At 44.0% G+C, this 23,180-nt stretch overlaps 2 protein-coding genes across 8 annotated transcripts in view; both read right to left on the bottom strand.

Annotated features, from left to right (window-relative positions):
- Nucleotides 1-11,571, bottom strand: part of LOC110990487 (uncharacterized) — a 71,065-nt gene extending 59,494 nt beyond the window's left edge. For 5 of the 7 annotated variants that reach the window (XM_087144733.1, XM_087144735.1, XM_087144734.1 and 2 more), the window contains exons 1-2: nt 11,447-11,571; nt 9,168-10,049 (exon numbers count right to left, since the gene is read on the bottom strand). In XM_087144733.1, coding sequence (XP_087000859.1) covers nt 9,168-9,830 — 663 coding nt within the window. In that variant the 5' untranslated portion in view covers nt 9,831-10,049; nt 11,447-11,571. The other 2 variants (XM_022255518.2, XM_022255520.2) reach the window with 2 other exon arrangements.
- Nucleotides 11,572-12,594: 1,023 nt separating this feature from the next.
- On the bottom strand, nt 12,595-21,738 carry LOC110990486 (polycomb group RING finger protein 1-like). The gene is made up of 8 exons (XM_087144974.1): nt 21,592-21,738; nt 19,859-19,924; nt 18,704-18,809; nt 18,014-18,166; nt 16,948-17,104; nt 16,555-16,690; nt 15,443-15,523; nt 12,595-14,649 (listed from the first exon to the last, which is right to left on the bottom strand). Exons 2-8 carry the CDS (start codon nt 19,886-19,888, stop codon nt 14,584-14,586), a joined length of 729 nt encoding a protein of 242 aa, XP_087001100.1. The 5' UTR covers nt 19,889-19,924; nt 21,592-21,738; the 3' UTR covers nt 12,595-14,583.
- Between the last annotated feature and the right edge of the window lie 1,442 nt (nt 21,739-23,180).

Below are 23,180 nucleotides of genomic sequence, written 5' to 3'. Positions count from 1 at the left end.
GCTATCAGAGTCCGAGTTGCCTGATACATCTTTTCCTTGACAAGCTTGCCTGGCTCGCCCCCCGGTACCAGTCTGCTGTCGGCAACGTGACTTGGCTGTGTTTTGGTACTCGCCTGGAAGATCGGTGCAGGGTAGGAGCAAATTTCGGTGCAAGGTCCGGTGACGGCCCCTCCCGCTTTCTGGTCGGACCTCATATACAGGAGAGTCTACTGCCTTCCGCTCAACAACGACGTAGATTTCCTTCTCCCAGTGAGCTCGCAGTTTCCCCGGGCCACCGGTTTCACTCAGGTTCCGAACTAGCACCCTGTCACCACTCTGCAGGACCGTGCTGTGAACCCTCTTGTCAAACTGCTGTTTCCCTCTGGCGGCCGACTTAACTGCATTTTGTCGTGCCCTCTCATAAGCATTTGCCATTTGTTTCTGCCAGACTCTGCTGTACTCTTGGTGGTCCTTAGTTCCGAAGTCATCATTAGACAGGCCGAAAGCCAGATCTATGGGGAGACGGGGATTGCGACCATACAGCAAGAAGAACGGTGAGAATCCGGTGGCCTCGGAGCGTGTACAGTTGTAGGCGTGGACAACTTTGTTGACAGCATCTTTCCAGCGCGACTTCTCATCTTCCGGAAGAGTGCGCAACATCCCCAGCAGTGTCCGGTTAAACCTCTCCACCTGACCATTCCCCATTGGGTGATAGGGTGTGGTCCGTGATGGAGAGATTCCAGACAAGGTTTGCAGCCTCCGGAACAGGTTGTTTTCAAACTCTCGCCCCTGGTCATGATGTAGTTTGTGGGGGAAACCAAACCTCAAGATGAAATCATTGAATATCTTATCTGCAGCGGTCCGGCCAGATTTGTTTGTTGTTGGGTAGGCTTGAGCGAAGCGAGTGAAATGGTCAACAATGACCAGAATGTACTCGTAACCACCGACGCTCCTTTCAAGATGGATGAAGTCCACAGAGACTAACTCAAATGGGGCTGTGGTGACAATGCTCTTCAGGGGTGCTCTGGTTGGTTGGTTTGGTTTCCTCTGTTGAAGACACCGGCAAACATTCTGGATGTAGTGCTCGATGTCTCTTTGCATCCCCGGCCAGTAAAACCTATCTCGGGCCAGGTTGACAACTCGCTCAGCACCAAGATGTCCCATCTCCTCATGTAACTCTCTGTATACCACTGACCGTAGTTTCTGGGGGAGAACCAGCTGAGACCTCCTGCCACACTTTCGAAGGAGAACACCACCGTCCACCTGTAGTTTGGACCACTCTCTGAGGTATGCTTGTACGTCAGCTGGTTCTTGTGCTGCAATCTGTCGGCTTGGGCGACGCTTCCCTTTAACATACTCCATAACACGCCCCAGACAGCGGTCTTCACATTGCGCTTGCTTCAGGTCCTCCCTGCTTATACCCTGGGTGACTGTCACCTTTTCATCTGGGCTCGACGTCATCGTGGTGATGGCGGAGATCCACGGGCAACAACCAGCTCTGGAAGCACTGACGGCCTCAACTACTGCTTTTATCTGATCTGTGCTTGTCTCTTCAGTGCACTTGGCCATGAACTCATCAATATCCAGTGGTTGTCGGGACAGAGTGTCTGCGTCGGCATTGTTCCTCCCTGGGCGGTATTTGATTGTGAACCGAAAATCGGCAAGTTCAGCCACCCACCTGTGTCCTGTTGCATTGAGCTTGGCCGTTGAGAGGACATATGTCAGGGGGTTATTGTCAGTGTATACCGTGAAGTGTGGAGCATAGTATAGGTAGTCCCGGAACTTTTGTGTCACAGCCCATTTTAGGGCCAGGAACTCCAGCTTGCCAGAATGAAGGTGGTAGTTCTTTTCAGCTGCATTTAGTGTCCGCGACCCGTAGCCAATGACTCGCTTCTTTCCATTTTGTTCCTGGTACAACACTGCCCCAAGACCATCTTGAGAAGCATCAGTGTGCAGTATGAACGCTTTCTCGTGGTCAGGAAATCCCATTACTGGAGGGCATGTGAGGCAGCTCAGTAGGTCCTCAAGGATATTCTGGTGCTTACGTTCCCATGTGATCGGCTGTCGTGATGAGGGCTGGCCAGCACCCCTTTTGGCAGTCGTTTTGTTTGTGCCCCTCCACTGATTACTATTCTGCTTGGCTTCCCTTTCATCACTGGGGCTCTTGAGCAGTTCATAGAGGGGTTTCGCTTTGCTCGAGAAGTTCTGTATGTACTGCCGATAGTACCCGAGCAATCCCAGAAGCTGTCTCAGTCCTCCCGCCGTACTGGGACTCTTTTGTCTTAGTGACTCGATGGCTGCAATGTCGGCGGGGTCCATCTTGTGGCCCTCCTCTGAGACGATCCTTCCCAGATATCGAACTTCCTTCTGAAAAAGGCTGCATTTGGCTGGTTTTAGCTTCACACCCCGTTCCCGCAGACGCTGCAGCACCTGACGCAGACGTTCAAGATGGGCACTGAACGTGTCGCTATAGACCAAGATGTCGTCTAGGTAGACAACCGCAATTTCTCCCACCAGACCATCAAGACAAGTCTCCATCGCTCTCTGAAAGACGGCTGGGGCATTGGTCAAGCCGAAAGGGATGCGTATCCACTCGTACAGCCCCCAAGGTGTTATAAATGCAGTTGCCGGACGACTCTCTTCAGCGACGAACCCTTGGTGGTAGGCCTTGCCCTGGTCCAGGGTGGAGAACCAGGCATTTCCCCCAAGACTGTCCAGAACATCCTGGATCCTCGGGATGGGTTGTCTGTCGGTGATCGTCTTGCCGTTTAGCTCACGATAGTCTATGCAGAGACGAAGTGACCCGTCCTTTTTCCGGACGCAGACTACTGGTGAACTATAAGGCGACTCTGACTTGCTGATCCAACCACGTCGTATCAAATCCTGAAGATAGGACTTGACCTCTCGATAAAGAGGTGGAGGGACAGACATGTACGTCTTCTGCACCGGCTGGCTGTCTTTCAGTCTGATGTGCATCTGAAGGTCTGGTATGCACCCTAGGTCATTGTCATCTTTGGCAAAGGCACCAGCTTCCTTCCTCAGCAGTTCTGTTGCCATATGACGCTGTTCCTCCGTCAAGTGGCTGAGGTCAACAGGGGGGATCCATGCAGTGGTGGCTGCATGATTATGGATGGAGCATATGTTCTCTGCCTGCTTCTCATGTGTGGGCTCCAATGGGACTGACTGAACATCGTCTACTGGCTTCAGTGTGCCCAGCAGGGTACGGCCTCTAAGCGTGACATCATACGTGGCAGTGTTGAGCACCAAAAGCCTGACTTTTGTTGTCGCTCCTGCTATCTGGAGTACCACTGGTGGAGTTTCCAGCTCTGGTGGCCACTGGTCAATTTCTGCGGGTTCAAAGAGGACTGTGGTTTCCCCCATGGGTTTGGTTGATCGTACTCTGCCTGTGACGTAGGTATAGCACCTACTGGGGAGAGTTATGTTCTGTCTGCCCACCCTGACATCTGCCTGTTGTTCTGCATGGTCATCTCGTATCAGGTGAGCGAGGACTTCAACCTCATGTCTTCTCATTGATGGGAACGCCATTCGGACAATGTTGATGGGTGAGACTCCCTCCGAGTCATTCTGGACAATCTCTTTGATGACATTATAGCCAATGATGGGGACCCCCGTGGTTCCAGAGGTCACCAAAACCGGGACTTTAATGGCTGTACTGGGTCCAGACATCAGTTGGAAGGCAATCTCAATCCAACCCTCAAATGGTATCTTGGTCCCATTCGCCGCAGTCAAGTCGAGGTCTTCAGTTCCTGGTAGTTCACTCAGGGGTCTTGTGCGAACACTGGGGAGGTGATATTCTTTCCATTCGGTGGGGAGTATAGATACCTGGGCCCCAGTATCCCACAACACTCGTGCCCTGACACTGTTGATCCAACAATTTACCAGGCATCTCTCACCAACGAGTTTGCTGACCTGCTGTTTTGATGACACTTTGGAAACTTGGAAGGGTTGGGACTGCTGTTGAGGATGAGATCTGGTTACTGCTCGTCCCTCGGCAGCAACCCTTGGGCGTTTCCCGACTGCAGATATTTTCCGCGACGGCAACCTCGTGCATAGTGTTCGCTTGAACCACACTTATAACAATGGTCACAAGTGTCTCCTTTCCCATCCCGTTGGCAGAGTTGGCATCCCCGTGCTCGAGGTGTTGCCACGGTCTTCCAGTTTGCTGGTTGGCGAGTTGGTGCTGTCTGAGCTCCCCTCAAAACATTAGCGATTTCTGCAATGCCAGCTTTGAGTTCAGCGATGTCTGAAGTTAGAGTGCCCTGCTTTGGTTGTCTTTTGCCCTTGTTGCCTGGTTGTGTCTGGGCGTCACTCTGTGTTACCTCCCTTACTTCGACTGGTCGTCCTTTGTTGGTCCCCAGTTTCTCCTGTCGCTCTGCCTCTTGACTTGCAGCAAGATTCAGCTTGGCAAATAGCTCCTCATCGGTGATACTGGTATCCTGCAAGTAAGGACGCAGCTCCGCCTTTACTGCATCGCTGCGCAGGCCAGTTAGCAGTGCATGTACAAACATGTTCTGTACCAGGGTGGGGTCGTATTTGAGGCCAGAACCGGTCTCCTGACTGGCAAACAGAACCTTCTGCCTCAGATCCATAGCGCGTACCAGGAAGCTCTGGGCTGGTTCCCGACCGTCTTGAGCAAGGCGGGATAACCGGTGGAACAGTTCGGTGGCATCTTGTTCCCGATAGTGGGACCGCAGGATCTGTCTTAGAACTGGCAATGTCAGGTTCGCCCTGCCCTCCAAGTAGCTGCGCAAGGGCAACCCCGGCACAACTGCACGGATGACTGCATCAACGATGTCCCGCTCGGAGTGTCCCCGGGCCCGTCCGCTCTCAATCTGGTGGGCCAGGCTCGAGAATGACAGACGGTCTTTTTGACCTGGTTCCCCGATCTGACCAGAGATTTTAAACTCTCTTCTCGTAAGGCTCAGGAGACTTGCTGGGGGCGGGGTTTCTGAAGGAGCACTGGTTACTGCAGAACTAGTGGTCACTATGGGGGTACTGGTTGCTGCTGAACTCGTCGTCACTGTGGGGGCACTGGTTGCTGTCGTAGTGGCATTTGCTGTAGGGGCACCATTCACTACGTTGTTGAGGGTGGGGTTGGATGCCTCTGGCTGCTGCGTCTGGGATCCACCAGTGGTACTCTTTGCCCCAAGGAAATCGTGCAATTCCGTATAGGTGGCCATCCCCTCGTCATCTCTCTGCTCCAACTCATCGCTCAACAGGTAGCGGTTGATCCTCCTCAGCAGCAACTTGGGGCTGTCATCTTCTGAGCTGGTCAACCCCAAATGGTCACAGGTCTTTATCAGAGATGCCTGTGACAGCAGACCAACTTGCTGCATCAACTGGCCACATAGCTCTTGCGGCGACTCTGCCATGGCGATTCCAGGTCAGTCCGGCTGGCTCAATCCCTTGTGCTGGTACCCCTGGTCAACTCCCTGTGGCCTTTCACCTCTCTCAGCCAGTAGCAACCCTTGTGCAGCAAGTAGTGGCTTCACAGGCGGTCTCTTCTCCTCCTATATCATGCCGCCTTGGTTCATGTCTCTGGACGGGTGCGACCAATCATCCCCCGTTGGCGCAAGGGACAACAACACCCGTCCCTTCGTGGTCGCCAAATGTTGCAACCCCACGGTAACCTGGTATTGGTTACCACGAAGTGCACATTAAAAAAAGAAGACTCCAGAGCACTGTAAAACAAGAGGAAATCAGACGGACACTGTAAGCTATGGTGTGGAGTCAATGTTACTGCTCTGAAGCATGGAGTCAGAATGATTACACAAATACAAAACATAGTTACAAAATAATCTAAAGAAATTAACCATTAATCTAGAAGGGTATCTCATTTCTCAAGGAAAGTAATTAGAACTAACACTGCAATGAAAAATAACCATCATTGTCTAAGGAATTATTCGCAAAAATGCTGGAAGTTCACACAGTAACAGCAATGGTGAAACAATAATAAAAGACCCTAAATCCTAAATTCGATCCCAGTATCGATAAAAATACCAACTCCTTGGGCCACAATGCATGTACAGTACATGTAAATAGTCACTATAATCAAGTATCGATTCTGTGGCCTAAGTCAACACAGGGTCTAGTCCAGCGATGAGTCAACCAGTAAACAGTTAATCATGCATGAGTGATTTTGCCCATGCTCTCATCACACCGCATGCCAATGCAGGCCATGCCTGCCTACAGGGCTCTAGAACAAAGAAATGCCACCTGCTGAGATAGGTGGTCTTAACTATTGCTAAAAAGTGCTCTGGTCCACATGCTAGTGAATTTTACATAGACACAAAACTGAAGTAAAATCGGACTGATCCTTCACAGTCTTAATAGAAATAAATGTATATCACTCAGCTGCATTCTACACAATACTGAATACATGAAGTTAATATCAATAATAGAGAAATGAAAGTACTGAGCACTATAAATAACTCTGCTATTAAATTCGTGCTAGACCACCAGACCAGCCTGGTCACTACATGTTCAACATCACTAGAATATTGGTTCTCATCAAGGCATGGGTAATTTTGACCAGGCCTTGCGCACACACACATGGTCGAGGCGATGTCTAAACAATGGTTTCTTCAGAGCTATTAACACTGCAAAACAACTCCAAATCAAGGCTGTGTGCTTCTCAAGTATTACAAATGATATAAATCATTCCTAGAATCATTACTCAACGGTAGCTGTAAATCATGAGCATTCAGAATCAGTACAGCATCATAAGTCAAGTCTACGCAAGGAATACTTAAGAAATACTTAAGAAATACTTCAAGGGCTAGGGGCAAAGAAGAATACTAGTAGCAAGGAAAAACACAGGAAAAGCCAGGGGAACAAATGAAGTTCAGCCCCTACAAACCAAAATCTGGCTCAATCTTGGCAAAGCAACATATCCACATGTATTTAAACACTTTGGGTCAAGAGGACCGAATTCCCCTTTGTCCTCCGGCATGTTCTGCCTGTTTGCTTTGTTAGAAACAAAGTGCCCAAAGTTATCAAAATAAGCATAAAAACTAATGCTAAATCCTTCAATGCGGGTACAGTATCTTCAGTGCATAATACAAATTTTAGAGGTTCCTTATTCCCATCATTCATAAAAATATTAATGATCATAACATACCTGTAAAACAAGAGGAAATCAGACGGACACTGTAAGCTATGGTGTGGAGTCAATGTTACTGCTCTGAAGCATGGAGTCAGAATGACTCAAGAGAACAAAGGCACCCACACATGGCAGCAGTGCCCTACAGGAAGTGTTATGTAACTGGTTGGAACCGCTGCTGCTGTGTACTAAATAGCACTAGACTGGTAAACAGTGTTCAAAAAAATAGGGGGGTGCATAAAACCACTATCAACTGTACTGGTCAGTGCAAATGTCAATGCAGGGGGCTACAAAAGGTTTCATTTTTTATTCACAAATGCTGAACCCACTGCAATATGTGCAATGTTTGGTGACAATTGTAATGCTTTATGACATCAAAATTGCTTCGCAGTAACTCCCATTCATTGGAAATATAGACAGGTTTTAGAGTATACATGTATTTGTATCCCTAATTTATTTGAGATCACTATTCATTGACTGCAGACATGAAAATGTTGTTGCCATTGTTACAACAAAATCTAATGCAGTTCCCAGTGTAAATTAATGTTTGATTGTGAGTTTTCCCACGTGTACAACAGAGAAACCGGTTTCTCTGTTACACGTGAAATGAGTCACATTTCTTTAAACTAAAAACTTCAAAACCCGTAATGTTTCTGGCAACGGTGGACAAGCTAAATGGCATGCCTACCCATGAGCTGTGCCATATATTTTCTATTTAAGCAACTTTGTGTTAAACCCAACAAAACTTTGCAAAATAATTCAAAAATGGCCGAAAAGTAAATTTTTGGGGAAAATGTTTTTATGCCACCTGAAACCCTATCTAGAAACAATAACTAGTGATGAGAATATATGGTACATGTATGTTCACAAAACAAAATTGGTAACAGTTGAGAAGAAACCTTTACCTACCAAAAATGACACGCATAGAACCATCATATTTAGTTTCTCTGTTACACGTCAAATAATTTCCTGCACCACTGCACAAATTGATTCTGTACACGTCAAGTAGTTATTCAAAGCAAAAATCATTTCCATTTATTGCATGTATGTATTATCAATTATCAATCAATCAAATATCAACAAGTTTTGAATTTGTTTAGACACACATTTGGCCCCCTATTTAAAAGAAAGACCCACATCTGATTGATTTCAGACTTGGCAAACCTTTAGACAATCATCTAAGGATGGTCCTAGAATAATTTGTCATCATGACGTCATCACATGATGTACATGTATTATTGAATGTTTAATTTTTGCCCATAAGTTTTGTACATTTTTTTCAAGAGCTATACTTTGGCACTCTTATCCATATGACTAACTTCATATCGTTGCACACTCCTAGTCCACCATGGACACACTGTTATCAATCTTAATGACTATAGCTGAGTGGTTCCCAACTTTGGCTAAGGATGAGAATTCAAGAGAAATCAGACTAAATATTCATTGCCATTCGATTCCCAGTATACACAAGAGTAAAAATATCAAGTAATATTTTGTAAAAATTGTTCAGTTCAACACAAATCATGTGACATGAAAAATTAGCAGTTATTCCTCCATAGTTTTGGTTAAATGTACGTTTTTAAAACATCACAGATGCAGGCATTGAGCCATCTGACAGACTTTGTATTAGGAATATTTAGTCCACCAGCTAAAGGGGGGAGACAGAACAAAATTGTCACTGTGACATCATCAGGGGTCACGTGACATGACATTAAAGGTGCAAACTTCAAAGCTCCGTATCTCAAAGTTCATGTCCAATTTGGTTGAAACTTTGCAGATAGCTAGAAAGGGAAGTGCTTAGACATTGAAATCATGTGATGACGTAATCAGATGACAAGTCATGTGACATGAAAGGTGAATCTTTCAAAGCATTATATCTTCTGGAGTTTATCTCTGATTTGGTTGAAACACTGCCAGTAGCAACAACTTCAAACTTCAAAATCCGAAACAGCTCTTTGGTTGTTCGTCACAACCACATCTCCCACATGTAGTTCCCACAAGAGTTACACAATGTACATGTACAAGTACAGGTAAAAACTATCAAGATTATGGCTCAAATACTTACCAGCCTCTGTATATCCCTCCGGGCATCCTTCTTAAGCTGTTCCATCTCTCGCTGATGCTCCCCCCACTGTCTCCTCAAGTCTGCTGCCCGCTGTCGGTCCCCGGCCACCGCATCATTCAGCTCTTCCTCCAGCCTGCGCTTGCCCCGCCTCAGCTCGTCAATCTCGGCCAGGAGCTTGCCCTTGTCCATCTCGAAGGTCCGCTTGACCTCTTCCTTGGCTTCAGCCCACACCTGCTGCTTGACCTTAAGGTAGTGGGTCTCCCGCTCCCGTTGGGCCTCACCCTGGGTGCGGGCCAGCAGCTCCTGCCGCTGCTTGAGCAAGCGGTTGATCTCCTGGTCGTGTTGCTTGGTGAGTGATTCCCGCAGGCCAGCCAGCTCCCGCTGCTTCTCGTGGCTAAGCTTGGATCTCAGCTCGCTCAGCGAGTGGGTGGCCTTCTGCTGCTCCTGGTCCCGGACGATCTTGACCTCTGCCAGTTTCTCCCGCTTCAGCTCCTTAATATGACCCTTCTCTGCCTCCAATTCCTTCTTCAGGTGGCCAATGTGGGCTCGCAACTCCTCCACGACCACGCGGAGGTTGGCATTCTGTGCCTCCGGAGACGCGCCAGGGACGTACATTGCCTTACCACCCCTAGGGGCAGCTTTGGGTATCTTTGAGCCAGACATTGCTGCTATACTCCCCTCGTATCAACACAACAGAAGGCAAAGCCAAAGTCGAATGGAATGTCGGCAGCACAACAGTTCCATTATATAGTTTTTTGCACAGAGGGTAGTGTCGCACAAAATGATCTGACACCCATTACTAGAGCACCTGTGGATTTTCATATGAAGCACCCTGATTCAGGCAATTGTCACTAGCTGTTTTGTATCCATTACCCACTTCAACTGTGGAAGTAAAGCACCAAATGAAAGCTCTGTTATTCAACATTCATAGTGACGAATCATGATTGGATCTCCAATAACTTCCTTAATACATGTACATGTATGTACATGTACATGCACTTTACACCTACTGACCAACCATGCCTAAAATTTTACACTAAAACAAGGAGAGATAAATTTCACACCACCACTCCCTCCTCAGTAATAATTTTGGTTGGTACAGGGTGATATTTCAAAGTATGAAATAAACGTAATATCTTGTACACGTTATTGGAATTCAAAAAATAAACCTGTGCAGATAGTGGTTCAAAAACTGATTTTGGAAAAACTTCCAATTTTCATGGAAATCACTTGATCGTGTGAAAAAACCCTATAAGACCGGTCTGAAAAATTGTGTTTTCTAAGTATATGTAAAGGCTCCAAAAATTTCTTATACCACTTTAAACAAAATGAATGGTGTCTATGTATGGAACTTTTTCCTTATTTATTGGCAAATTCACTCTTCCACTCTACAAACTCCCAATGAAAAAAAGCTACACCAAAATAGGCACTATCTAGCTTTTTAAAGTAGCTCTGTGGTATGTACATGTATGCAACACCCCCCCCAAAAAAACACAAAAACAAGCAAACAAATAACAAAACCAAAGACTGTGGCTCCAGTTTTTGTTCTTCCCATATAAACTCTGGCTAGCTGTCACTACTTTTGGAGACCAAAGGCACCTCCAGTGGTCACCACATCCAGGGTCCCACTGCTTCCACGCTCTACGAATGGCTCCAGGTGCCGCACCACAGACATGACAGAAGTTAATACGCCTCCATTTATAAGAATCTCCAAGTATCCACACAGGGAAAGAGTTCCGTATATAGATAAAAAAAAGTGACAACAAGTTCTGAAAAGTGAAAGTTAACTTAGAAAATTCTGAAGCATTTACTAAGAAAACACTTGGGTTTTTTCAGACAAGTCTCATGGGGGCATAAAGTGTTGACGGTAAGCTACATGTACATATGGAACTCTTCCCATGCTGGACCGCCTCGATCCTCACTGAGGAGAATCACAGATGAGATCGGGTACATCTTATCTACTACTCCAAAGTAGGCCCTTCTCTGCAGATGTGCACGGTGCATAAATTATCGGCTCATCGGTACAGGGTACACACAGTAATGTCGGTATAGAATTAGTAAAACCAAATAAAAACTGTTACTATTGTGAAATGAAAAAAAGACCACGCGACCTGCACAGTACTATTTCCACCACACGTCGTGGAGCAATTTAATAGCTAAATGCAGATATAAAGAACGATTTATGCAAACCACAAAGATAAAATAATGTGGTTCTAAATATTTTTCAAAACCAAACCATGCAATATGATCGCTTAACCCTGAAATAACAAGTTACTCGCCAGTGTTCCCGGTTGCTGACGACGCTTTCCCCGTCTCTAAATGAAATGATGTGTGGTATGCAAGTCGCTGGTAACCCGTCGTAACATTTTGCTGTTGACCCGTAGCGCAGCAGTGACTTGCCGACTACCGGTAAACCCGGATTGTGACAATCGAATGAGGTCCTGAACAGGTGGCGCTGTTTTTTCATTAACAGGTGGATTGGGATGGCAACATAATGGTGCCTAAATGTGTAGTGTAGGCTTATAATTATTCGGGGGGGTCGGATTGGGTAGTACAAAGTGACTCAGTGGAACTTAACTATTTGAGAGAGATTGCCCGGAATATGTTTCTACCTCCCATGCCTGAAAGCAGTTTAGGACTAGGGTCCATTTTTGCTGGACTTGTAGTCTTGACTCGATCAGCTGGGCCAGGACAGTGGCCTGCCCGACCGACTAGACTGGGCTCAGGCTCTCGCGCGCTCTTGACAGCGTGACTTGAAATACAGAGCTGTTAAACAGCTCCATGCTTGGAATGCCTACCTCTTTGGACAGCGCGACCCATGGCTGGACTTAATCGAATCGATTTCCAAACGGTGTTTATTAGTATTGAGAAGAAAACTCTGAATTTATCATTCTTTCATGATGAGGAATTAATTTCCATACAACTACAGAGGAAAATACATGTACAGAATCACCGAACTAGTACGCGTATATAGGACCCACTGCGAGCCCGTGAGATTCGGATCCTCGACTGGTCATCATGCTGGGGTGGTACGTCTGTGACGCTTTGAGAATTGGACAAATATTAGACGAAAACATGCAAGTTCTATAGCCCCAACAGTCCCAAATCCTCCGATTGCAATGATTTTACACACTTCCCAGTAAGGGGTAAAGGTTAAAGTTCATACGGGTGTTGGTCAATGCGATTCTCGAGATTTAACATTTCTTTGAAAAGAGCTTGCTAAACCTTTTGATCCTTCGAATAGTCACTGTTAGTTTTATGCATACTAGTTATTTCTTCATTTGCTAGCTCCTTAGTTTTTCAGCTACAGAATAGCTCGATGGAAAGTTGGACAAATTGTTCTTAAATCCTTCCATCCGCTTCACTATTTCTGTTACAATATCCTGTGACAGTACACACAACATTCAGGATTAAGTGCCACAAAGGATGCACTTGGTCTAGCCAACAGACCGGTTTTATTTCAAAATGACATTAAAACATTTACATAAATATTATTTTATATATATATATCTACATTTCCACACACTTCTTAAAAACTCTTAGTCTGTACTTTAAAACAGAATTCAGTTGGACTGTAAATTATTCCCTTTTCTATCAACAGCAAATTTAGTACCTGTCTCATTTTTTAAAGTTCCAATTTAATTCATATCACATGACTTATGGCAGGTCTTAACTTCTTGTCATCCCAATCATCACTTTAATGTCACCATTTTTAGAAAGCTCTCCTTGCAAGGATGAATCCAATAGTCCAAAGTGACAGCAACAGAATGTTTAGCCACAGTAAATACTCAACAGTGTATTATCTTTGACTACTGCCATGATTTAGGAATACAAAAAGTCCGGTAAGTGGCTCAAATAAGGCAAAACTGTTGAAGACGGCAATTTCGATCACTAAGTACTTATCACCTCAAACAGCTGCACAATTCTGAATCAATCATTTCATGCAATGGCAGGGCACTGCCTGGCATTGATGACGACTGGTAATGTCATTTTCATTTATTCTTATTTAGCAAGAAAAAGTCCTGTCATCGGTTAAAAACTGCTCTCCTTACAGGGTGTGGAAAAGACAATAACAGAATGTCTTGTTTATTGAGGTGGGAGGAAAACCTCAGAAAAGGTTTTGTGGGGAATACAAGGTAACCCAGTCCCAACATCAGGACAGGATTTGAATCAGGTCACGAAAGTGGAAGGTGAGGTAGGTACAACTGTGCCTGCCTGACCTCCCTCCCCTTTGTCATTGCTGGAAAGATAATGCAGGCATGCACTAAAGCCTGCTTCAGCCCCTATCCAAACCACCACCATGATGGTTTCCTCTCTGCTTGTCTTCAAGACTGTCCAAGACTTCAGTCAATGACTAGCACCCTTGAAGAAAAAAAGATTCTGCGGATTTGGGAGGAACCACTAACATGGGCTAGATAGTGCAGGTGGTAGACAGAGCTACTGTATTACATTTTAATATGAAACAATGCGTGGGAAGAAGACATATTTCTGTTCCCACCTCTCCCAACAAGCTAAAAAAATAATCACCTTATGTTGCATAGTTAATAACGCCATCACCCATTCCATCCTCTCCTTAAAAGTGTGGTGACACAACATTACAAAAATAGCTCAAGTCAGAGTCCCTTTGCCAATTCCTCAATACTGCTTGCATATCTATGCCAAAGCACTTAAACTCGTTCCCTTTCTGAACACTCCACCAACCCTGGTATGAGTACTAAGCCTCAAAGTCTACCATCCCACTTGGGCACATGACTGCTGGTACCGTTCCAAACCACATTTGTCTTTATACTCTAACCCGTCCCAGTACTGTTTTAGTTTTATGGATTCAATATGGAATATACAAATGTAATCACCTACAGTGCAATATAAGGCCTAATGAGTCATTTCACAGGTGTCTTAGTTGGAAAGAAAGTGTAAGTACAAGGTGACTCATGGCAGTAAACGTTACTAAATGAAACAAGGGGGAGAGAGAAACAAGGGCAGAAAAGATGAATTCCCTCATCCCAAAATTTATGTTTTTCCAGTAATAAACGTTGTTGAAAAATACTTTAAAGAGGTTTAAATACATAAACATAACGGATGTAAGTGAATACGAATACATATTGCCTTCCTGCACGTGTTCCTTCATAGCATCACCACCAACTCTTGCTTCAGCTGTGACATCTTTCTTCACCAAAATAATACACGTATAACTCAGTACTGTGATTCCTGGCACGCACGTGTTCGCACATGATGCACATGTAGTTTCAGTTCAAAATCTGAAGATGGTCAAATCTTGCATAGCTAAAAAAAACAGTACTTCACAAAATAACAGCCAGTGCATTAGCAGGGAACATAAAAAAGTCTCCAGTGCTTTCCTGACTTTACTGACTTGAAGAAAGCTACATGGGTTCACTTGGTTGAGTCTAAACTTGGTTCATCCATTTTTGTCGGCTGCGGATCTACTGGACCTCACCTGGTAGTGCAGGACCATAGGCGCCGCCTGCATTGGTGAAAAAGTGTCAGTAAAATGAAACAATCAGGGTCACACACATAGAAAGGGATCCTCTGGCAAGGTATGGAGGGACACAACAGCAGGCAGCATGCCAAGTGAATAAATCTGCATTAATAATGCAAACGATTTGACGCCAAGCCAAATCAGGCCACCCTACTCTGTCCACCGTACATCAAATGGGCAAATGTTTGCATGTTTACAGTGCAATCTCGAGTGCTACATGAATGTGGTATACAGATGAACATTCTGCATGTTCTGTGGCAATATCAAGCAGAAAGACTGGAATGCGAAACATTTTCCATGGTGCATTCAGAGAAGAATACACGTATTGTGAAATTTCCCAATGTTCCACACGTGCTTCATAACATTCCTTAGTCTTTTGTTTCACGAACACATTTTGATCTGAGATGCTGATCACGATTTTCTCGGCTGTTCCTCTTCAGATAACCCCAATCCAAAATTTTCTTTTCACTTTTTTTTTTGGCTCGGCAAGGGAGGAAATTGTGTGTACCCATGCAAGTCCACACGAGGTCTCTGCTACCTGCACAACACGGACCTCTTTTGTCCACGGGTCCTCATAAGATATGAAACAAAAACTCACGTATCATGACCTCGGAGACTTGGGCCTACAAAGTGCAGGTACCTTGGGAATTTTTCCAAGCCCCAAACTTTCTTGAGTAGGGCATGATTTTGTGGACAAGAACTAAAAATGAGGCGATGTAAAAAAGTAATAAGCACAGGCCTCAGAATCCATCCCGTGGCACGACAAATCTGAACCTACCTTGCCTTGCCAATGGGCCAACCACACATATTTCATTGGCTCATCCTCGTACAGAATATGGTCCTGACAGAAGAGATTGATCTGTGAATAAAACGAATGCAGAATTGTTTGATTTATCAGAGGGTAAATGTACAGGCTCAAAGCTGCAAAACTACAAATAATTTTCGGCACCTTCTAATGCAGACCTGCCAACCTAGCCGTACTCCTTCCAGAGGTCAGGCATTACCACACACTAGATTAAAAGGTATTTAAGTGAGCACCTTCAGTTCATTTCAATTTTTAATCTATTGTGTGGTAATGCCTGACCTCAGGAATGAGCAGGCATGTTGGTAGGTCTGCTAATGTAGATACCATAGCAACTGGCCTTTTCCCCAAAAACACATTCAAAGTGCAGTGGAAATTCCTGAAATAAAAGATTTTAGCCTTCGGACACTCTCCATCTCAACCCCCTCCAAATAAAAGGGCACAAACAATAAACCTGTTGTTTTCTGACAGTCTGTTAACAAAACTGAAAACTCCTACATTCAGATGAAACTTATTCAGATTATATGTAGGAAACAAACATTCCACATTGCCTAGCATTAAGTGTTCGGGTTTTAAAATTCTGCAGTGAAATTGAAAGAAAGTGTTTAATGCTACTTCAAACTTTTGGAAAGCTGGAACAATATCTGAGCCTAAATGTGACAAGAGAAGTCCTGAGTTGCCAAAGCTCCTGTTATGCGCCTTCAATTACTTTTACACAATGGCAATGACGGTGTAATATTACATACCTGCCAGCCTGTCCTACCCCTTCCTGAGCTCAGGCAAGACAATATAATAGCTTAGACTTTTAAACCAACTGAGGGGTCATTTAAATACCTTTTAATCTATTGTGTGGTATTGCCTGACCTCAGGAAGGTGTACGACAGGTTGGCAGGTCTGGTACTGTCGTGAAATGTCCATTACCATCAGGGTAGCAAAAACATCACACTTGTACATTAAAGAGAACCCTTCAAGCTGGAAACAACTACGTGAAAAAAATCCCTAAGAATCACTTCATGGGATCAAGTCACCTTTAGGTTCTCTAGATATGAAAAATGATTGAAACTGAAGGGTTCCTGTGTAAAACTGACCTCCATTCTGTCGGGAATGGCCAGTTTCTTCATGAGTAACTTCTGCAGGTGGGAGACGCAGGCTCGCACCGAGCAGCGGATGTACCTCTTCTGAAGGGCATTGTAAGGTTCCTCATTTTCGTCAATCCCCTGACATCTTAAAGAAGGAACAAAAATGACGTAATAATGTACACCACTTCTATAAATCTGTGTCAAATGCTATAATCAAGCTTTTTCACTGTGCTCTAAACTGACAAACTAACATTCAGTGGTAAGTTCACAATGCATTTATGGTTACGAATTTCGTGCAAATATCGTACTCATTACAAGGTTGAACGAAACCTCATTTGCAACATTTTACTAATTGCTGAGTAAACAAATGAGTCGGGGACTGACAATGATTAAGACGCTCACCTGTACTTCTCCAGACACAGGGACACCTGTTCGTCGTTTCGGTAGAAGTGGCCACCTGATGGGTCCAGCTTGCCACTGAAAGACTTCTGCTGTATTTTGCTCTGCACCTTGTCCAAGCCTCGCGCTCGATAGAAATCCCGCTTTCTCCTCTCCTCACCTACATGACACAGAGAATGCCATTCTCGTGTTGTAATTTCATTCACAATCTGACATATCACTCATACAGTTATGACGAGTGGAATGTGTGACCTTATCCATTGCTTGATGAAGTGGGGCAACTACGTATGGGTATGAAGGTCTCTCCAGATTGGTTCAAGTTTTTTGCCTTTTCAAAGTTGTTCAACTCTGCCTTCACTGGGACGTGTCCTGCTCCCGTAAGGACCAAAGAGCATCTACATGTATCTGGTTGGGTTGGACGTGTACAGTGTTGCATTCAAAGTTTCATTAACTCTGAGCCACAACCTACTGGCTAGAGACCCTGCCAGACACAGCATGTTGCATCATTTGTTACAGTGACTTGCCCGGTGAAACAAGATCCAACAGGTCAACTCTCCCCAAGGCCAAACAGCCTAGGAGTCTGTGGTTGCCAGTCACCACAAGATCCAACAGTGGTACTGTTCAATGGGACTAGCTCCCATTGTCTCAACACAACCAGTTTATTGGGCTACTGTTGATTGCCAAGGGCATAAAACTCTTCACCTGCGCTACATCTGGCCGGGGTTAGGGTTAATGGAGTTGGAGCCCATGGCTTTGGAGAACTTTGCAGAATCGAGAAAGGTTGTGCCAGTCACTGGTACTTTACATGATGAGGATCGATGCTCCTTGAAAGCTGAATGTTAAGTCCACGAAAAGGTCCCTTTTCGTCTCACACACAACAACATCTTTTTTTCAATTACACAATCATCACAAAGACTAGTAATGGTAAAAATTGTTTGGAGAATTCTCCATCCAGATGCCCAAAAGAAAAAAATATGACGACGAAATATGACATAGATATTTACAACGTACATGTTTACTCATGGCCGCAACCAGTATTTCGGACCTGGCATTACGCAGGCACACTTACTTTCAAAGAGATTGGGCACTAGACCGTAGACCACATCTTGCATGGTCCTGTCCGGCCTGAGATTGATCAGGGGCTGAGTTTCGTGAATCTTGATGTTGCACATTGGGCACTGCTTGGACATCTGCAGGTACTTCACAATGCAGCTCTTGCAAACTGATCAGCCCAAAACAAAACAAATAAATTTTTCATATTACGTTGCTTCTGAAAACATGGTGCCTTGGTACAGCGTATGTTGGAATTTTCAGGGGTGGGGATTGGTTTTGACACTAATTTAGAGTGAAGCCTAAGTGTGAACTGGATAAAAATAACAACAGCAAGAAAGGTCGGGTTGCATTTGTTTCAAATGACATGAACTGAATGATGCTTTACAAGGTACTAGTCTCCTGCATAAATAAATCCGTTGACCCTCCTGGTATCTGCACCATATTAAAAAAAAAATGTACGCATTTTTGTTTTTTTCTTCCTTTCCCAATTTACATCTTCCCCAAATCCCCCCCAGAACCTTAAGGATCATGCTGAAACTCAGTAGCATAGACTAGAGTAAGCATTTCCTATTGTTTTACCTCGTGAAGATCAAAGGAATGCAACAAAAACCACAAAGGAATCTGATTCACTTTGCCAACAGTACTTCGTCTATCCATTGTTCTCCATGATGTAAAAGGTATGGAGAACGTGACGGTGTATACTCACATGTGTGGAGGCATTCTGTGATAGTTGTGGCGTCGATGAAGTATCCCGCACACAAGATGCATACAATGTTCTGATTCAAATCCTTGATCTTTAGTTTCAGCTGCGGCTGCGATATAGGAATGGAACAGACGGGTGTAACAGTTCAATGGTGGATAAACAATGCTGGCAACTTCTTCACTGCTCAGATAGAATATGACTATTTCAGTAAAGATCCTCGATGGAACATTGCTGTCTTAATAAGAGATAGGTCACTTTTCTCTTTATCCCATGGTATAACGAGAAATGCTCATCACGCTTCATATAAATCTGCATGTATGTCAGGTGTTGTACATAAAAATGAAGCTCCCAAAACATGCTTTCAATAAAGTCAGCCAGAGAAAGGATGCTGAAGTAACTTCCAGCAACACAGAGCACTATGATGCCCTGAAGTCGTACATGTGTCAAAGGGTGATGCTTAGTCCGAAGTAGATATTTTTCAAGGTATGCCCCCCCCAAAAAACACCACACACTATAGAGGATGGGCCCTTTTCAACAGCTTAATGCCAAACAAGTGATTTATCACTTAACCCTTACCCTCCTCCTCCTTTTAGGGTAAAGTGCATGGCTTGTTGCGAAGGATGCCACGCATGAAGGTCGTGGGTTAGACCTTGTGTTGTTTTTGCTTAGTCTTGCATAAATTCAGCCCAATATTTTCTTTTGAATCAACTGCACTACTCAAGAATGCCATTCGCACTGCCTCAACAAAATGACCAGAATTGTCGGCGGATTTTGAAGGATTGAGGCAGTAGGCACACCAAGTAACATTTCCAAAAATTTTTGAAGGATTGAGGGGGGAATCCAATTTTTCACCCCCCACATTTGAGGATTCTGGAGGATTGAGGAGAGTCCCTAACAAAATGTAACACTTAAATATGTGCTACTTGTAAAGGGGTGGATGAACAAATTTTCAGAGGGCCAAACTTGCTGTTTGGGAGGTCAAAAAATAACTTTACAATGAGGCAACATCTTGAGGCTGTTTACATGTTTTCTAAAACAAAAGGCCAGTGACATACAAAAGTTCTTTTCTTTTTTTTCAGGGGGGGGCACCTGTCCCCCCCATCCCCACCCCCCAGGATGCACCCTTGTGTACCAAGAGAATATTTCCCAATAACATACCTCTTCTTCAGTCCCACTGCATCTGAACATGTTGGTTGCACGTCAATAATAATTAACGGTTGAAATCTGCAAAACAACCGGGCAAAGGCTACAACATGTAAATGGTTTTTATTTTGATAATATGAAAGCAGATTCAAAATGCATACATGTAAAATACGTTCAAACTGAGATGTACAGAAATTGTCACAAAATTCATAAACAACAAAAACCGAAACCTACAACCTTGGACTTAATCATGTAAATTATGTACAGGTACATTGGGACCAGTGTCAGGTGATCTGGATAACTAGTCAATTGTGTCGCACACTGGCCAATCCTGATGGAAATTAACTTTTCTTTTTCCAAATAATCTTTCACAGCCCTGAAAGACATTGACCGATGACAGAGCAAGGATTGAGGATTTGTGGGAGATCAGGCAGACGCACAGCGATCTACACGTACATGGGCATGTACATGGGCATGTACATGAACCAATCCAGCAGATCCACTGATCACTATGTTAAATGAAAAAAATTCGGGTTCATGTCTTCTAAAGAAATTCAAATTTCTTATTTCTTTTCCTATTCCTACATGTACATGTACGTTACGTAAAGGCTAAGTTAAATTCTAACGACTGCCGATATTTTTGAGGACTTTATAGCATTGCAGGTCAGTTCACTCATTTTTAATTTCCTACTTTTTTATCGGAATAAAACATTAATTTCAAAAGGCATATAAATTTACTACTTCAAGAGCTGCATGGAGTGCCCTCCCAGAGGACGTGTTTTGTTTTTTGATTTTATAACAATGAATACACAAAAGGTTTACTCGAGCCTATCCTGGAGAAGACAGAAATGCCCTCTAATGTGACGTCATATGCAGGTCCTCTATATTGAACTGGGGAGGTACATGTAGGCCTACTGTTCATGACTGTTTGAATATTGTACAGGTACATGAACTAGGCTAAATTTGGACTCTTGGTCATTAGTAAGGTAAATCTACTGAGTGGAGCATTAGGATACCTTTTTTCAAATTTTGTACTGGACCGATCCAGTACATTTTCACAATTCAGAACATCTATAGAATACAGGGCCACTCGGTTTGGACTTGGATGTTTTCCCGACCATCTCCATTCATATTGTGTTGCTTCGTTCTAAAAAAGAACTCTTTTGACATTGTAGCCGCGTAGCCACAAATCGAGTACACAATTTGGACTTCTTCCCAGAGTCACTCCCATCCAATACGACATCGTAGCCAGTGATTTTAGGGGGTGGCCCTGTATTCTATAGTTACTCTCAAATTCAAAAAAGAGGAATAGAGCCTACTGAAAAAAGTAGGCCTAGGCCTACTAATTCTTCACTCACTGTCAATGTGTCAGTAGAGCCATGGTAGAGCTAATTCATTAGCAACAAATAAACTGGAAATTCAAGTAAGAACTGAGTCACAAGGAAGTTGAGAATTCCAAGCAAAACAATTTCACAGCAAATCTGAAATAAAAGACTTTTTGCCGATAGAGTACAAGAACGACTTAAAAGTCTTGTTGGCCAGATGGTAGGCCTATATCTGTTTCTATGGCAGAGCAAGCGACTTGCTCAAGTTGCTGCTCTGTGCTATCCACGAAAAGCATTGACGAGGGCAAGTACAAGTGCAAGCAAGCACTAATTTCTTTGTCACCGAAATAGCATTCTTTTTTCCTCTAGGGTTACATGTAGTTGCTCTAGCATCTGGCAATTCGATCGTTTCTCAATTCTTACCATTAATACCAATAACCGCACGAATTTCGAGCCCGTGAAATCTCAGCAAATGCGCACCATGGGCCAGTCACGTCAACGGACCTTCTTCAAAGCTAGCTCGATCGATCCTGATCTAAGGTAACGCACACGTGCAGTGCATGCATGATTATTACCGAGAACGCGTTTGAGGTGGTATGATGTCTCATTGACGACACATCGCCAGTTCTCATTAACAAAAAAGGTTTACGTTGCCTTGAACGTGAGTCTTCTTTTTACACGAAAGCATGATCAATGGGAGGGGCAAACAGAAGGAGGAGAAATTGTTTTTGCCTTGTTTTGTTAACGGGTAGCTTTGATTAATTTTTTCATGCAAACTTTCAAAATTCACCTTTGTCTCAGTTAACCTTATTTGCCACTTTTGTTTCACTATTTCAAAGGTATTACATCCTTTTTGGTTTTTATGTTAATAAATTTCCATATTCATGACAAAACTGTGATGTCATCTCAGGAAGAAGTGTCACTGGTTTTTCCAAGGATCAATTTGAGAAGGGGAGATGTTAATGAATTTGGGATTTTTTTTCCCTACCCGACATATGCAGCAAGGTATGAGACGGAGAGACACCCCCCGCTTTGTGTTGTCATTGTTTCACTGGAATACGAGGACTTCTTTTCAGACATCTGGGGGGACGGATGTGTTAGGTAACAATAGTCTAGAGCGTGTATGGCAATTAGATGTGTGTGTGTGGGGGGGGTACCCCTCGGTCTCATTTCTTGCAGGATACTGCCCGACGTGTATTAGAACTCTGTATACTCAGTATAGCCCCCGCTTTGTTGAACAAATTCCTACATTTTTGTAGAGTGGACTCATTGTACTTTTTTTTTTGCTTATTCATTGTTATTTATGTGCATAGCAATAAGAGAGCATCAATACCTTCTCAGAAATGTTTTCAGTTAGTAAATTCTGGGTTCACAATTTGAAAAGAAACACGTGTGCACTATTATATCCAACTCTATGGCACTGAACCCCGGATGACTTCACAGCAACAGCGCCCTCACCTGTCTAGGAAAGCACGCACGTTTCAATGCGAGGAAAGTAAAAGTGTTTTCATAAATTGAAGAGGAAGACAAAGTTGAAGAAAAATGTGTCTGCAAAAAAATCATAGCAGCTATACTTTAGCCAAAAGACTAATAATTCGTTCCCTCGAATCATTCATTTGCTCCTATCGTGGTCGGTCGCACAAATACGCAACTCACACGGAATTTGCTCCAGTATTACCTGGGGAAAAGTACGAATAAGTAATTCGAGACAATTATTAGTAATTCACGGAAAAAAACATCAACGGAAGTCGGATTTAGCCTGTCTCGTCAGGGTTTCCCTTCCAAACGCGTGCAAAAATGTTAAATGTACCCTTGACGTTCAGGAAAGCTATCGCAGGTTATATAAAAACCTCTTTTTTTACCCCCCCCCCAAAAAAAAGAAGATTCGGTGTGCACACAGCAAGTATGGCTAGCGGGTACTTCTGTCCTTCATTTGATTTCGATCAACGCTCAGGTTGAATGCGATCTTATTCCTCCATGCGCTGATCAAGACCAAAACGCCAGATCTATTT

Source organism: Acanthaster planci, linkage group LG13, assembly GCF_054643075.1.
Source record: "Acanthaster planci isolate LZ-2023a linkage group LG13, COTS_SCS, whole genome shotgun sequence".
NCBI lineage: Eukaryota > Metazoa > Echinodermata > Asteroidea > Valvatida > Acanthasteridae > Acanthaster > Acanthaster planci.
The sequence above is the reverse complement of the archived record's forward strand: the minus strand, read 5'-3'. Positions and strand labels throughout refer to the sequence as shown.